Raw genomic sequence first — 12,557 nt, 5'->3', positions numbered from 1 at the left:
ATTTCAACTGTTACAGGGCTGTAACGAATATTACAACTTATATCGTGATGGCTATAAGGTTGGCCATTACGGTCACTGTTACTGTTATTGAATTCCTTGATTGTATCAGACCCTAAGGACACTTGATAGTTAGGAAGCCCCTCCACTTTGTTAAATCAAACAAAACTTCAATAAAAGAAATAAGATGAGCCTAATGAGGAATGGTAACTCATTAGTACGGATTTCAGTTAGTACGGAAACTCGATTGTACCATACCTTTTCATCTCTCTTCGTTCTCCACCATTTCATATCTTAGTTCTTTATTCTCGTCATTCTCTACCATTTCATACCATAGTTGTTTATTCTCTTCATTCTCTGTTATTGATTATGTATCTAAAAACATTGTAATTAATTGTAGTCGATCCGGAATTTAGCTTCATCTGTTAGCTTTACTAGAATATGTTGTTAAGATCTGCCTTTTTATATACTGTTGCCAAGAGACTGTTTGACTGGAAAATTTCAGCTGCAAACTGTCACTCTTTAAGAATCTGGAGCAAACTTACGGGAATTAGGCATTTTTTACTGATGGATTTTATAAGGGTGATTGGATATTATTAGTGCTTTACATACTCACCTGATTTTGCACAATGCTGCATATGGAGGTGCTTTTTGGCCAGGGTGCATGTGGTGCTAGCTAATCTCTAGCCATCCAAAAACTACATTGCGGTCCACTGGATGGACTGGGAAATTGCTAGGTTTGGCCGAGTATGGACTGAGGGGTCTCTCTTGCAGGTATGCTGTGGTTTCTTTAAAACTTCTCTATGTTTTCACAATGCAAAATTCTGCTTATGATTGTATGAGATGGGAGCTTGTTCTATAGATTTATAATAGATGCTGTATTATCTTTCAAAAGAATGTGGTCCCGACCCAATTGAGGAAGTTATGCCCAAAGTGTAGTTAGCATAGTGTCCCAGTGGGAATCAGAAGTTTAACTGGCAATGGTATCATCTCTCCTTGATAGGGGCAATAGTAATGGATAGATGATTGAAAGGAGAAATAAAGTCAACCATATAGGGTACATTCAATTTATTTGGGTGCATTTTCAGTTAAACTGATACCTTTTTTTTAAAATTATTTTTCCTTTTCTTCAGATACTGAATCTGCTAAGGCATCTAGAAGACAGCTGAAAGAGACAATCTACTCAGTGCTGTTTGATATGAATGTTCTTGCTGTTTGTGCCATCAATCCGGTAGGAGCAGTATCTGAAGAATTGTGCAGAGTGTATAAGCACTTTATTTGTCTGTGTGTCTGTAAGATCAGGTTGCTTGTTTTGAAAACCAGTTACTTCCATTTTCTGTTTTTTTAAGACTGAGAATTTATTCCTCATTGTGGCAGGCATACACAAACAAGCTGTAGAACAAGTTTTCACGTTTGGAAGAAGAGAATGAAAGGCTCAAGATGTAGAAGGTCGGCATTTCATCTCTCCTTGGGAATTTTTATTTTTATTTTTTTCTAAATGGGATTGCAGGACCATGCAGGGTTGGTTGTATCTAAGTTTTGGTCGGATATTGCCTAAGAATTAGATCGTGTTTGTTTTCCTTTCGGTTACATATTAAGGCATCTTATGTTAAAAAAGCTAGGATTCAGTGGCCTTATTGTTGTTTTTTGTTTGTTTTTCATTAGTTTCTCATAGCAAGTTGTGATTTTGGTTCGTTTCCTTTTGCTCTTGAAATGCTAGGAATTTACTTAGCATTTAGAAACTGCGGGCTGCTGCTTGTTTATTTTTCTTTGTTAGATAGACTTGGATAGACTTGGTAGAAGAGAAGTATCTTGTCCCAACTTCTTAGGGTCTGCTTCAAGAATCTTTTTTTTCTTGGTTGCAAAAATTCCTATCTAGGACCCTATCTTGTGTGAGTGAAAATGCCATCTTGTCCATTATCACCACCTCTATCATGGTCCTGTTAGAGTATCTAAGGTAAATTAATGGAATCTTGTGAATATGAATGAATTGAATGAATCATATTTATCATCTACATTATGACTGTTGAGTTTTTTTTTATTTCTTCAGGTTTTGGATGCTTCCTGGTACATGCCTGACGAGCAGCAAAATCCACTTCAAGAATATCAGGTGATGACTTTTGGTTGCTTTTTCTTTCTAAACTTTTTCATACTTGGGTGTGTTTTTCTTACTGGTTTTCTTTTATAAGGCCAATTTTTGTTTCCTCTGTTGCTTATGATTTGCAATACCTGCCAGCAAGCAATTGAGTAGGGGTTGTATTGTGGTGCTTGTAAGCCTTGTAGCACCATATAGTTTGATACAATGACAATTTATTAATGTGATTGAAGTTCCAATTGAAGGCAATTCATTAAGAAAAAAGGAAATGAAAAAAGAAGGAAAAGAGAAGAAAAGTTCCAACTGCAAGCTTGCCAAGTTTTTTTTTTTTTTGATAATGTCGGTATAATGATATTTGATTAGCAAGTATATTTTACAATATTTACTGGACATGTCTATAGTAACCACCATATATTATCCTGCTGCATATTGAAGCATGTGTTACAGATAGCTAGCTATGTTTACACATAGCTATGTTTACACATAAAAAACTGAGCCGTCTACTTTTGTATTTGAGCATGCGGTGTACGTGTTAGCAATCAATCAAATTCCATCTGCAAGCAGTTTTTTTATTTTTTTATTTACTGTGACACTTTCCCAACTATAGAGGTGATTTGTGAAGCTGATTGTCCTTTTATTTTCTTGTTTATCATGGGCCTTGATTGTTTATAAAGGTTCAAGTCTTCAACAAATAGAGGGCCTGGTTCTGCAACACTCTACGGCTCCAAGCAGTATAATCTCAATGCTGTGCGACTTACCGAATCAGCTATGCTTCTCAGCCCATTGCAGGGAAACTTCCCAGGGAGGAATTTGGGCTCATTGCAAGAAAAGAAAAGGGCCTACATCACACATAGTGGACACGTGATCGTGGCCAGTGAGGTTGGTGTTGTAGACATCTGCCAGAAGATGTGGCTAGGAAAGGAAGACATGATCGGTCCATAAGGGGACCTTACTGAAACAGTTCACGTGGAAGGCTAGGAAAGGAAGACATTTATAGTTTAAATAGACCATTAATTGTTTTGTTGATATTGTGCTAATTGTTGTCTTGATGAATGTTAAATGGGTGAAATATGCACAGGCTCAATCATTTGTTGTCATTTGTTGATTATGATATTGTTAGCTTTGGTTGATAGAGAAATGAGGTCAAAAACCGAATTTAGCCTCAGTTGATGCCAAAAGAGGCTAAATCCATCTTTAGTCTCGGTTTTGCCTCAGTTACCTAAACCGAGATTACAGCTCTCATGGCTAAAGGCTTTAGCCTCGGTTGTTGAGAACCGAGGTTAAAAATAGTTTTAGCTTCGGTTAGAGGCAATTGAGGCTAAATTTGGATTTAGTCTCAGTTGGAAACAATGGAGGCTAAAATTTTGCTTTGGCCTCATTTCGAGAAAATTGAGGCTATAAAAGTCATTTTAGCCTCGGTTGCTAAAACTGAGGCTAAAGCCTTTAGCCACGGGGGTTTCAACCTCGGTTTGGATAACTGAGGCAAAACTGAGGCGAAAGGTTTTAGCCTCAATTTTTTACCTTTTTAGCCTCGGTTTTGAACTGAGGCTAAAGCCCCCTTTTCTTGTAGTGAAGCTTTCAATAGGAACTCCCTCTAAATCTAGGACCCTCAATAACTTAAAACTTGATGCTATGTCATTTAGAGAAGATGAGAAAGATGTGCTTCCTTCAAACATTAAAAGAGAACGAAGCTGTGACATACTCATGCTATGTTGAATAGTTTCTCCAGAATTGTAGATTGACATGCGACGTACTTTGCCCCCTTGCCTTGTATGCTGCCCATCGAATGTGATGCAGAACTTTTCTTCGTCACATAAGGATAAGGCCAATTCTCGTACTATATCATGCATTCGACAAGCACTCACCCTTCCAGAGCGATTCATCTTGACAACTTGAAGTGTGTTACGATGGACGAGTTCCTTTAGGTAGTCCTCTGCCACCTCTTCCATTGGAACTTTACCTTGCATCTTCTACGAAACCCTCTGCCACCCATAACCTTATCAACTTCTTACGGTGAATTAAATAATCCTCCAGAAACATACAACAATACAAGAAACAATGCTTAAGGTAGTAAGGTAGATAGTAAAAGCTAAGCAACAAGATGCGCTTTATTGGTTCAAGCGTTTCATTGTTATTCAACTGCCAACTTAGGTTATTATAGACTCAGTTCCATTCCAACATGTTCGCATCTCTCAATGACAAGAGGCTGCCCATTGCAATAATTGCAAGAGGCAGACCTTGACATTTTTTTACTATAGATAGAGCCAATGGCTCCAGTTCTGAAGGGCAGGGTTTGTTCTGAAATGCCTTCTTACAAAAGAGATCCAATGCCTCTTTTGGATGTAGAGGCTGAAGCTGGCAGACACGGCTTCCCTCTCCCGCTGCAAAAGCCACATCTCTGTCTCTTGTTGTAACTACTAACCTGCTTCCGCATCTATAGTCTGGAAATATGACACTTAGTTCATTCCAATAATTCATACTCCAGATATCATCCAAGACAATCAGACACTTTTTCGATTTGAGATGTCTTTTAACCAGCTGCCTTAAGTCCCCGACATCACTGGTGGCTAGGTCATTTGGAACAACTTCCTTTGTAGCCTCAAGGAATTGTTTTATGATGCTTCGCAGTACTTCATCGATTCTAAGAGTCTGTGAGACTGAAGCACATGCGGAGCAGTCGAAGTGCTTCTTTACTAGTTTGTTCTTGTAGGCTTTAGTGACAAGAACGGTCTTGCCCGCCCCACCCATACCCATCATTGAAATCATCGTGCGTTGTTGTTCTTCCTCCACCAACCATCTGACTATCAAATCTACTTCTTTCTTCATCCACACAATGTCATCTTCCTCTGAGGAAAGAAAAGTTTGTACATCACGTTGCCACATTTTGCTAACATCATGAGAGCTTCTTCCTTCTATTTGATTGAGACCAAAGCCAACTCCTCTATCGAAAAGGTTATGAACCTTAACCTTGGTTTCTTGGAGTCGGATGGCGAAGTAATGCTTATTGTAGATATTCTTCGAGAGGCAAACGATGTTAAGGAGAAAACTCCCACTACGCCAAAACAGTAAAAAAGGACGGTCGAAAACCGTCTCAAAAGACCATAAAGGACGGTCTTGGACCGTCACAAGGGCCTTCAAATTTTGGGGAGTCGTATTACTTAAAGGACGGCCATAAACCGTCTCTAAAGAAGGACGGTTGTGAACCATCTCTAAAGAAGGACGGTCATGGAGCGTCTCTAAAGGTAGACATTAGACGTCTCTCATGAAGCTTAAAAGGACGGTCCTAGACCGTCCGTGAAAAGGATGGTCCATGACCGTTAGTAAAAAAGACCGTTATAGGCAGTCTCTGATGAACCATTAAACGACGGTCATGGACCGTCCTTCGAAAGGACTGCTATGAACCGTCTCTTGTGAACCTGAAAAGGACGGTCATGGACCGTCTCTTATGAGCCTGAAAAGGACGGTCATAGACTGTCCTTAAAAAGGACTGCTATGAACCGTCTCTTATGACCTTGAAAAGGACGGTCTTCGACCGTCTCATATTTAAATATACACCTATTACACCTGTTGCAATTCTTCATGATATACACCTGTTATATAATATATTTCATCATATTCACATTCACATCCATCTAAACCCAAACTACGTAAATCCATCCAAACATAAACTACATTCATCCAAACAAAAACTACATCCATCCAAACACAAACAATATACACCTGTTACAATATTGTATTCTTCCTGATATACACCTGTTACAACATCGTATTCTTCCTGATATACACCTGTTATATAATATATTTCATCATATTCACATTCACATCCATCTAAACCCAAACTACGTAAATCCATCCAAAAATAAACTACATCCATCGAAACACAAACAATCTTATCCATATTACATTCATCCACGCATAAATACATTTAAGTTTAACATAATAAATAAATAAAGGAAATCAGCAACAATTTTCTTTGTCTTTCATCTAATAAAAAAATATTCAACCAACAAAACATTATAATTCAAAATCATGAAGAATTGCAGAAACTTCATTCACTTTTTTTTTCTTCCAAAAAAGTGGGCACACTTTTTTAAAATAAAACTGATCATTAAAATAAAACTAATGCAAACAAATAATGCAAAAAAGTGTTTCAATTTAAGTTAATAGAAACAACAACAAAAATTAAAGCTTTGTAAAAAGGGGCATGTGTTAAAAGGGATACATTTTTGTTTGTTGCCATGTGATTGGGCTACATTATTACAGCAATCGGGTTTGGGTTCGGGTTCGGGATCGAGTTTAGGTTTCGGTTTTCAGGTTTAGGTTAGGGAGTTGATTAAGTGTAGATCTAGGTTTAGGGATTTGAGAATACATTTAGGTTTTAGGTTATAGGTTATAGGTTATAGGTTTAGGTTTAAGTTTTAGGTTTAGGTTATAGGTTATATGTTAAGGTTTAGGTTATAGGTTTTGGTTTAGGTTTAGGTTAAGGTTTAGGTTTAGGTTATAGGTTTAGGTTAAGATTTAGGTTAGGTTATAGGTTAAAGTATATAGGTTATAACTTTAGGGAATTGAGAATAGGTTAAGGTTTAGGTTTAGGAAATTGGGTTCGGGATTAGGGAGTTGAGATTAGGATTAGGTGTAGGTTTAGGTATAAGGATTTGAGAATAGATTTAGGTTTTAGGTTTAGTTTTAGGTTTTAGGCTTAGGTTTAGGTTATAGGTTTAGGTTACAAGTGTAGGTTATAGGTTTAGGTTAGGTTATAGGTTAAGGTTTAGGGAATTGATAATAGGTTAAGGTTTAGGTTTAGAAAATCGGGTTCGGGTTCGGGATCGGGTTTAGGTTTGGGTTTTCAAGTTTAGGTTTAGGTTTAAATTAGGGAGTTGAGATTAGGATTAGGTGTAGGTTTAGGTTTAGGTTTAGGGAGTTGATAATACATTTAGATTTTAGGTTTAGGTTTAAGTTTAGGTTTTAGGTTATAGGTTAAGGTTTAGGTTTTAGGTTTAGGTTAAGGTTAGGTTATAGGTTATAAGTTTAGGTTTTAGGTTATAGGTTAAGGTTTTAGGTCATAGGTATTGGTTTAAGTTAAGGTTATAGGTTTAGGTTTAGGTTAAGGTTTAGGTTTAGGTTTAGGTTATAAGCTATAGGTTTAGGGAATTGAGAATAGGTTTAGGAAATCGGGTTCGGGATCGGGTTTAGGTTTGGGTTTTCAAGTTTAGGTTTAGGTTTAGGTTAGGGAGTTGAGATTAGGATTAGGCGTAGGTTTAGGTTTAGGGATTTGAGAATACATTTAGGTTTTAGGTTTAGGTTTAGGTTTAAGTTTAGGTTATAGGTTATAGGTTCTAAGTTTAGGTTTAGGTTTAGGTTATAAGCTATAGGTTTAGGGAATTGAGAATAGGTTAAGGTTTAGGTTTAGGTTTAGGAAATCGGGTTAGGGTTTGGGATTGGGTTTAGGTTTGGGTTTTCAAGTTTAGGTTTAGGTTTAGGTTATGGAGTTGAGATTAGGATTAGGTGTAGGTTTAGGTTTAGGGATTTGAGAATACATTTAGGTTTTAGGTTTAGGTTGAAGTTTTAGGTTTTAGGTTAAGGTTTAGGTTTTAGGTTTAGGTTAAGGTTAGGTTATAGGTCATAAGTTTAGGTTATAGGTTATAGGTTAAGGTTTTAGGTCATAGGTTTTAGTTTAGGTTAAGGTTAAGATTTAGGTTTAGGTTTAGGTTTAGGCTATAAGCTATAGGTTTAGGGAATTGAGAATAGGTTAAGGTTTAGGTTTAGGAAATTGGGTTCGGGATCGGGTTTAGGTTTGGGTTTTCAAGTTTAGGTTTAGGTTTAGGTTAGGGAGTTGATATTATGATTAGGTGTAGGTTTAGGTTTAGAGATTTAAGAATACATTTAGGTTTTAGGTTTAGGTTTAGGTTTTAGGTTATAGGTTAAGGTTTAGGTTTTAATTTAGGTTAAGGTTAAGTTATAGGTTATAAGTTTAGGTTATAGGTAGGTTAAGGTAGGTCATAGGTTTTGGTTTAGGTTAAGGTTATAGGTTTAGGTTAAGGTTTAGATTTAGGTTTAGGTTAAGGTTTAGGCTTAGGTTATAAGCTATAGGTTTAGGGAATTGAGAATAGGTTAAGATTTAGGTTTATGAAATCGGGTTCGGGTTCGGGATCGGGTTTTCAAGTTCAGGTTTAGGTTAGGGAGTTGAGATTAGGATTAGGTGTAGGTTTAGGTTTAGGGATTTAAGAATACATTTAGGATTTAGGTTTAGGTTTAGGTTTAGGTTTTAGGTTATAGGTTAAGGTTTAGGTTAGGTTATAGGTTTTAAGTTTAGGTTATAGGTTATAAGTTAAGGTTTTAGGTCATAGGTTTTGGTTTAGGTTAAGATTATAGGTTTAAGTTTAGGTTTAGGTTATAAGCTATAGGTTTAGGAAATTGGGTTCGGGATCGGCTTTAGGTTTGGGTTTTCAAGTTTAGGTTTAGGTTTAGGTTAGGGAGTTGAGATTAGGATTAGGTGTAGGTTTAGGTTTAGGGATTTGAGAATACATTAAGGTTTAGGTTTAGGAAATTGGGTTCGGGTTCGAGATCGGGTTTACGTTTGGGTTTTAGGTTTAGGTTTAGGTTATAGGTTTAGGTTATAGGTTATAAGTGTAGGTTTAGGTTTAGGTTTTAGGTTTAGGTTATGGGTTATAGGTTCTAGGTTTAGGTTTAGGTTAAGGTTTAGGCTAAGGTTTAGGTTTAGGTTTTAAGCTATAGGTTTAGGGAATTGAGAATAGGTTAAGGTTTAGGTTTAGGAAATCGGGTTCGGGTTCGGGATCAGGTTTAGGTTTGGGTTTTCAAGTTTAGGTTTAGGTTTAGGTTAGGGAGTTGAGATTAGGATTAGGTGTAGGTTTAGGTTTAGGTTTAGGGATTTAAGAATACAATTAGGTTTTATGTTTAGGTTTAGGTTTTAGGTTATAGGTTAAGGTTTAGGTTTTAGGTTTAGGTTAAGGTTAGGTTATAGGTAGGTTAAGGTAGGTCATAGGTTTTGGTTTAGGTTAAAGTTATAGGTTTAGGTTAAGGTTTAGGTTTAGGTTTAGGTTTAGGTTTAGGTTAAGGTTAAGGTTTAGGTTTAGGTTATAAGCTATAGGTTTAAGGAATTGAGAATAGGTTAAGGTTTAGGTTCAGGAAATCGGGTTCGGGCTCGGGATCGGCTTTAGGTTTGGGTTTTCAAGTTCAGGTTTAGGTTTAGGTTAGGGAGTTGAGATTAGGATTAGGTGTAGGTTTAGGTTTAGGGATTTGAGAATACATTTAGGTTTTAGGTTTAGGTTTAGGTTTTAGGTTATAGGTTAAGGTTTAGGTTTTAAGTATAAGTTTTGGTTATAAGTATAGGTTTAGGTTTTATGTTTAGGTTAAGGTTATAGGTTTAAGTTTAGGTTTAGGTTAGGTTATAGGTTAAGGTTTAGGGAATTGAGTTTAGGTTATAGGTTATATGTAATAGGTTTAGGTTTAGGTTATAGATTTAGGGATTTGAGAATAGGTTTAGGTTATAGGTTTAGGTTTAGGTTTAGGTTATAGGTTTAGGTTAAGGTGAAGGTTTTAGGTTTAAGTTTAGGTTAAGGTTATAGGTTTAGGTTTAGGTACATAGGTTTTTGGTTAAGGTTAAGGTTTAGGTACATAGGTTTTTGGTTAAGGTTAAGGTTTAGGTTATAGTTATAGGTTCTGTGATTTGAGAATAGGTTTAGGTTATAAGTATAGGTTTAGGTTAGGTTATAGGTTAAGGTTTAGGGAATTGAGTTTAGGTTATAGGTTCAAGTTATAGGTTATAGGTTATAGGTTTAGGTTAAGGTTTAGGTTATAGGTTTTGGGATTTGAGAATAGGTTTAGGTTACAAGTATAGGTTTAGGTTAGGTTGTAGGTTAAAGTTTAGGGAATTGAGTTTAGGTTATAGGTTTAGGTTATAGGTTATAGGTTTAGGTTGTAGTTATAGGTTTTGGGATTTGAGAATAGGTTTAGGTTATAAGTTAAGGGTGTGGTCCCTGCAAATACAGATATAAACACGGCCTGCTCCAATTGGCCAGGCCCTTCCAATGCTGTCCATAGGAAATGGACAACTTCATCATAGTGATAACAGCGGTTCCCACCTTACAGGAACCCCCCCTCAACATCCGGATAGCTCCGACGCACATCCGGGTCTGCTCCATTAATTTCAAGCAAATACATAAACACAGCCTATCAAAATGGTCAGGCCCCTCCAATGCTATCCACAGGAAATGGACAGCTTCATCATGGTCATAACAGCAGTTCCCACCTTCCAGTGACCCCCTCTCATCCGGATAGCTCCGACGCACATCCGGGTCTGCTCCATTAATTTCGAGCAAATACATAAACACGGCCTGTCCAAATGGCCAAACCCCTCCAATGGTCATAACAGTGGTTCCCACCTTCCAGGGACCCCCGCTCAACATCCGGATAGCTCCGACGCACATTCGGATATATAAATAGGTACAGTTTTAAAGAAAATTATTAGCAATGTTTCAAATGCATACCTCCCTTAGAAAGTTCTTCAGTTGATCCTCATGAAAGTCCTCATTTGTAAGAACCTTAACAGTAACATCTTGCATTCCATGATTGAATAAATAAGAAGATGCATCACTTTTACTTTCAAGTCAAACAAAAATGGGACAGAGAACCATGTAAGAAACACGACGAAGAATGTGGATTTCTTTGAATATGATAGAGAGATTGGTCCAAGAACTAAACCACAAATTACTCTCATCAAGTTAGTTATCAGAATAACATTTCCAGAGAAGTTCCCTGCATTAAACACTTGCCTATGTAATTCAATTGTCTTCAGTAAAATCAAATTACTATCTTAAAAGAAATGTACGCCCCGCATGCGAAACGTCATTTTCAAATTAAACTACACTCACTATTTTCAAATCTCACGCGGCCACTTCATTCCCCCACTATCTCCCTCGATTTCCCCACTCTCACCTCTCCGTCTCTCTCTTGAAGCAAAAAAGAAGAAGAAGACGAAAAAAAAAAACTCTTTTATGTTTTTTCAATCCATCTTCCATTTTCTTTTTAATAAGAAAATCCATATTTACTAATATTCTCATTTTTCTATTTTTCAAATGAATGAATTCGGACTCCGAAAGCGTCAGCTCCAACACTCGTACTTTCAGCCCAAACCCTAAGCAAGGACTCCAAAATTACCAAACTGTCACTGTGCGGGAACCCCCCAAATCTAGGAAAATCGAATGACTTGCGGTCAACTATTGCACAGTATATGAAATGGGAAGCAAATAGTGAACCAAAATGTCCACGCTTATGCAGTAAACCAAAAAGGTAAATTGAAAACTTTCCAACAGTGTGCATTTTACCTGGGAAAGGCCTCCTATATTTGTATTGTTGGTTACTCATCCCTTTGTCTACAAGCCACAATCGACCAAAAATTTCTATCGCTACTTGTACTCTGAAACCAATACAAATATAACTGGGAAACAATATAAGGAATAAGAAAAAATGAATTTACCTGTATACATCATTAAATGTTTCCCTATAAGGAGGTGATATTATATCTTTGATAGCCACAACCTGTATGATAGAGAAAAATGCAACCAATACAGTCTGTTACAATTCAAAGGAGAAAAGAGATTTGTGGCTGCACCGATATTCTAGTACATTACGAATGGCTGCCTACGTACCCAAAATGTCAGATTGGGATCAAGCCACTACGTAGTTCTTTTTAATTAACCAAGTTACTAAATGTCATAAATTTTATATTTAACAAAGTATCATTTAACTTCATCTCAAATCGTTTCTGGTTGGTGCATTTAAAAAAATTCAAATACACAATCAATGTATATTCTTGTTACATCTCGTACTGCAACAAGAGACAACGTTCTGTCAATACTTCAGTTACATTTGAAATTGAAATCTTTTAGTGACTTGGTTAATAAAAAATAAATGACAACAAGCCATAATTAATAAAAAGGATGCTAAAACAAATTGACACCCATATTGGGAAGTTGTTCTCCATGAAAAAACCAAGTTGTGTATGTCTGATCTATACCATTCATAATCAAATGCTCAGAAACTGTACTTAGTATTTTCTTCCCACACACATTACGACATCTAGCACAAGGACAACTATACCAATCAACACCTCTCGAATTCCTTTTGGCAAAAATAATAAATGATTCAACGCCTTTAATGTATTCATCACTCAATATATCTTTCGTCATCCAATTCTTGCACGGAGGCGTCAAATCCATTTCTGATATCACGTGCATGCTGCATATAAAAATGAGATACAATAAAAAAGAGACTTTTCATAAATTGTCATAACATGTCAAACATGTGGTCACCAATCACAAAAAAAAATAAAGATCTATATATATCCGCAAATATATGCACATGATTAGGTGTAGGTTTTAGGTTATAGGTTATAGGTTATAAGTTATAGGTTACAGACTACATCAAGTTATGAGTTTTCAAGCAT

General features: G+C 36.6%; 2 protein-coding genes across 7 annotated transcripts; one reads left to right on the top strand and one right to left on the bottom strand.

The window, feature by feature from the left end:
• Window positions 1–610: 610 nt before the first annotated feature.
• On the top strand, window positions 611–3,179 carry LOC131254983 (uncharacterized). 6 transcript variants are annotated; one of them, XM_058255682.1, is made up of 6 exons: window positions 611–771; window positions 1,001–1,054; window positions 1,131–1,228; window positions 1,375–1,446; window positions 2,048–2,107; window positions 2,767–3,179. In XM_058255682.1, exons 3-6 carry the CDS (start codon window positions 1,200–1,202, stop codon window positions 3,032–3,034), a joined length of 429 nt encoding a protein of 142 aa, XP_058111665.1. In that variant the 5' UTR covers window positions 611–771; window positions 1,001–1,054; window positions 1,131–1,199; the 3' UTR covers window positions 3,035–3,179. The 6 variants fall into 6 exon arrangements, with proteins under 6 accessions (XP_058111665.1, XP_058111667.1, XP_058111666.1 ...); XM_058255684.1 differs by lacking the exon at window positions 1,001–1,054; XM_058255683.1 differs by having other exon boundaries at window positions 1,001–1,228.
• Window positions 3,180–4,255: 1,076 nt separating this feature from the next.
• LOC131254963 (disease resistance protein RPM1-like) lies at window positions 4,256–4,975 on the bottom strand. The gene has a single exon (XM_058255662.1). It carries the CDS (start codon window positions 4,973–4,975, stop codon window positions 4,256–4,258), a length of 720 nt encoding a protein of 239 aa, XP_058111645.1.
• Window positions 4,976–12,557: the final 7,582 nt, after the last annotated feature.

This window comes from Magnolia sinica, chromosome 9, assembly GCF_029962835.1.
Source record: "Magnolia sinica isolate HGM2019 chromosome 9, MsV1, whole genome shotgun sequence".
Taxonomy (NCBI): Eukaryota; Viridiplantae; Streptophyta; class Magnoliopsida; order Magnoliales; family Magnoliaceae; genus Magnolia; species Magnolia sinica.
Note: the sequence above shows the minus strand (reverse complement) of the source record. Positions and strands in the feature narration are given on the sequence as shown.